Below are 4,581 nucleotides of genomic sequence, written 5' to 3' on the forward strand. Positions count from 1 at the left end.
ATCACCAATCCCAGAAAAAATACTAAAAGTTTTTCCAACTAACAGTAGTTAAGCATGTCATTTTCACATACAAAGATCAATTTATAAACTAGACACTGCTGAAGAAAATCCACTTTCCCTAAAAAGAAGGAACATAAGCTATGAAGTCGGACACTCCTCTTCGTTTCTCCTGACTCAATTGGGTAATCCATGATGTGTTCTGAGGTCTCCTCATCTGTGAATTGAACTAATCATACCAATCTCATAAAAGATTTAATGATATAATTCATATAAAGCAGTAGAGTTCCCAGCACATAATAGGTACTCCCAAAACGTTAGCCACTATTATTAATTAATACTATTTCTCAGAGGTAGAGACATATTTAGCTATGGAAAGTCTTTACAGAAATGTCTATTACATACATAATATTTACACTATATAGGTTTGTTTGAATCCATAATATTATCTTAATAAATTATAAATATGTGCACCAAATAGCAGCATGCGAATCCAATGATTATAAAGCATGCTGTTGTTAAATGATTTAGAGTATTTTATATTCTCAAAAATTAATGCTGAATCTACCTTTATCTTTAAACTGTGGGCTTGATATTCTTTCTAAAATTGCAGAGCTGAAAATATCAGTTTTTAAAAAGTATTTACAAGATAATACAACAGAAAAAATGGAGAATAATGAACGAATGTCAAATTAATACAAAAAGGCACAAATTATTATATAAAGAACATACAGCAGATGACACACAGTCATTTAAACCAGAAAAATATAGATACAAACTTGCAAATTGGATTATCGGTTGCATCAAATTTGGGGAAAACAAAAAGATATGGTATTTCTGTACCTTAGTAAAAGCAAACAAAAATGGAACAGGTAAAAAATTTATCTTTGGCAGGACTGAGATGACAATTTTGACTTAGGTACGCACATAGGAGCAGATGGAGTTCACAAAGCACAGTTTTTTTGGTTGTTCTTTGGTAAGCAAATAAAAACCAAGACATATGATTTTTCTGTTCTGTTATTTATGTTGATAAAAGCCCAAAGTCAGTATTCAAATAGTTATTAAAATATTCACATATATATGTATGATTTCTTGTCAAAATGCATCCTTCTCCAACCACAGAAACTTAAGAGGAAAGAAAATTTCCCTTTCCTGAGGTCTTTCATGTTTCTTAGACCGCAGTTTTATCTTTCTTCTTAGTACAGCTCTGGAAAAGCAGTTGGAATGCAAAGCCCCTTGACAAATGTCTGCCTTTTAAAAGATGTTAATTTAATATACAAGAAAAGGAAGGTCTCTGGGGAAAGAGGATAAAGGAGTTAGAATTTCTAACTCTTAGGCTAAAAAATAGGATATCAGAAAGTCAATTAATTTCCTTTACACTGCTGATTAAAGCCTTCATTTTAACCTTCATTATAAATCAAGTGCATTAATCACTAAGCCATTTTTAAACAATTAATATTAACCTTCTTCAATCTTATGCCCAATTCCCCAGGAAAGCAATAGTTGAATTCTATTTATTCAGTTTAATGGATCAGTATTTCATTTAAAATAGAACCACATAAGCCTGTCTCTATTTATGTGAGATACAAACGTCACTCTCATCTACATACATAATGCCATGTCATAGAGAAATCACAGTCGTAAAATAATAGTCTTTAACAATGTCATTTTGAAGTAACCGATAAAAAGAAAAGATGCATGAACCATTTCAGAAAACAAATTACTGTACTTCTTAGAATAATCAAAGCAGGCTGTGGAATATCTCATTCTGCTGAAACAGCTTATAGAATCATAAATAGCTCATGCACCGTTCCGGTGATTAACGTTGAGCAGTTAAGAACAGCAAATCAATGTTCCTTTGTGTTCCATTTGTAGAAAATAGTGGACATCTTAGTCACCTGCATGGCTTTGTAGCTAAAGTTAAAAAATATACACAACTACACATACTGACTTCTGGAGTACACGCTCGGTGACTTCTTCTCCACGTGATAGCTTTTTTGGGTTGTGCGATGGGAAGGTACAGAGTATCTGTAGCTGCTGCTCTTTTCAGTGCAACAAGAAACACAACAGAAGAGTGCCCCGCCAACAATCAGCATCAGCGCCGTGGTCCAGCCTATATAGAGGGCTTCTCCAAGCTCACGTTTCTGGGCAACTTCCACTATGGGGTTGTAGAAATCTCTGATGATGGAATTGGCAACCCAGCTCACAGGGATGAGCACCATCATGCCTGTGATGATGAAGATGATTCCAGCCGTGAGCAGGACGTAACCCTTCACCTTCTCGTCGTCCCCGGTGCACCTGGTACACTTCATGCCAAGGATGGCCGTCATGAAAGCCAGGAAGGCCAGCACACAAGCAGTACACATGAGTCCCCTGGATGCCTGTAGGTCCGGAGAGAGAGCCAGCAGGGAATCATAGACTTTGCACTGCATTCTGATATTAGCGTGCCTCATGCAATTCATCCACAGTCCTTCCCAGAGGTTTTCAAAAACCACAATGTTGCTTTCAATGAAGGCAGACACTCTCCACTGAGGCATGATGGTGACAGCCACTGTGCCCACCATGCCTACACCACCAAGCACCAGTCCAGCGATTTGCAGGACATAGGTAGCCATTATCCTCCACGATGCGTTTTATCCGGCCGGACTTCCGAGCTGGTAGGGCTGCTCCGAAGTAAGTTCTCTGTGCCCCAGGAGAGAACAGTTTTCCTGTAGTAATGAACTCAGAACCCAGTGATTTTTCAAATAGCTGCTTTCGCTGCTTCTAGCTAGATTAAATCCAGCGTTGGCTGGCTGAGGTGCCCCCTCTGTTGACTAGGACGGGTAAACTTACAAATCAGGTGCGGCAACTTTCTCAGCCAATAAGAGGGGGATGGTAACTCAGGTGTGTCTAAACCGACAAGTTACATGGAACGGCTGGACCTGCTCATAAACATTCTTTGTACTTCTCAGTTTTCTCAGAGGACAGCAGAACGTTTACCTGCAGGCATAATTATGCATGTTTGCACAATTATTAAGAAGTACACCCATCCCTTCCGACTGGAAAGGTGCATCTGGTATGAGCAATTCTGAAACTCAGTAAGAGCTGCCATGATCAAGGTGCAAACTAAAATATCTGCCTGAGAAATTTGCTAGGACTGTCAAAATGCCAACGTGAAAGGAGAGTAGGGGATTGGTAAATTGCTCATACCTGAGAAACCACATTCTTTGGGACACATATGATCCAAGTGGTTAGCTTAATTTGTGTACAATTTTAAAGCAAGCTCGACTGGGGTGAAATCAGGGAACAGATCATGCCAGAGGACAAAGTAAGGCTAAAGTAACTAAATACACAAAGTCGTCCTCCTCCGTGGCACCAAACACCTGTTTTCTTTTGAGCCAGGGAAACTACTTGTTGCTGTTTTTCTGATAATCTTGATTTGTAAGAAAAAAATTTGCAAAATCCAAAAAAGAATCCACGATTTTCTTATATAGCAAGCACTCACAATAGCAATTAAATGATGAAGTGATTTACAGATTGCTGACTTATTCTGTGGCTCTGTCTTTGCTGCTCTGTCTTTCTCTGAATTTCTAGAAGCAACTAGAATTCTACAGATGGTATAAGAGTGATGGGTCTATAGAAATGACTGATATTTCTAAATAAAATATTTACAAGACAAGGTGACTACATTCATTGGACTGAATTATACTAGGTGCTAACTAAATTTGTCTTTAATACCACGTCTGCAAGAAGAGACGGAAGCCCCTATGTGTACTGCAATTTGAACTGTCTCTTCTCAAAATAACGGTGACGACAACAGTGGTGCCAAAATAAACATACATGTTGTTTCAGGAAAACAGCAGTCCACTATCAATTTTCTTCTGGAGCGCATCACCTTGAGCGCTCTGTTCTGTCTTTCCAAGCTTCAAGCTGTACTTCAATTTCCTTTCATCTTTACATTGTAAAAATGATCTTTTCTTTACAATTTTACTTCCTTTCTGCTTCCTTGTACCACCTTAAATCTGAGTATGGGAGAGAGTGCTTCCTGCTGACTTATTAAACTTTGAAATTTTAATGGTCCAAAAAACATGAGTAGTTCACAGAGATTATGAATATGAAAATGATACATGTTAGGGAGGGGAAGAGGAATATGCCAAAGTAAACTGTCTTCTAAAAAAAAAAAAAAACAGGAATGTCCATGTTGTTATTATTTTATTAGACCAGATATATCGAAAGTTAGAAAAAATTAAATCTTGATATTTACAGTAATTTCCTCATTTGTTGAACTGTTAAGGGCTAACCTATAGCAAGTCCCTTAAGCTGACAGAAAATATCTAGCATTTTCTCGTTCAGGCTTGTGTCAGTAGAGATTTGTGGTGGAGAGGGAAATAGATTAGTCCTGGAAAAAGAATCTGCAATCCACCAAAGGAGAGTTGAAATCAAAATAGCAGATTTTTTTTCTTTATCTTTAGTTGCCAACCTGGCAAAAGGGAATGACTGACGGAATTAGCAAATGGGAAAGAAATGACATCACTGGTTGAGATAATGACAAACTTAAAAAAAAATGTATTTGTTGGAAATCAAGCGGAAATTTCTTTTCTAAAT

General features: G+C 37.5%; 1 protein-coding gene across 1 annotated transcript; it reads right to left on the reverse strand.

The window, feature by feature from the left end:
* Positions 1–239: 239 nt before the first annotated feature.
* Positions 240–2,946, reverse strand: CLDN8 (claudin 8). The gene has a single exon (XM_014866468.3). The coding sequence runs from the start codon at positions 2,610–2,612 to the stop codon at positions 1,935–1,937; it is 678 nt and encodes a 225-aa protein (XP_014721954.2). The 5' UTR covers positions 2,613–2,946; the 3' UTR covers positions 240–1,934.
* Between the last annotated feature and the right edge of the window lie 1,635 nt (positions 2,947–4,581).

Source organism: Equus asinus, chromosome 18 (assembly GCF_041296235.1).
Source record: "Equus asinus isolate D_3611 breed Donkey chromosome 18, EquAss-T2T_v2, whole genome shotgun sequence".
Taxonomy (NCBI): domain Eukaryota; kingdom Metazoa; phylum Chordata; class Mammalia; order Perissodactyla; family Equidae; genus Equus; species Equus asinus.

Coding starts and splice junctions, on each gene's coding strand:
- CLDN8 (XM_014866468.3), bottom strand. CDS start 2,612: ATGGCTACCTATGTCCTGCAAATCGCTGGACTGGTGCTTGGTGGTGTA.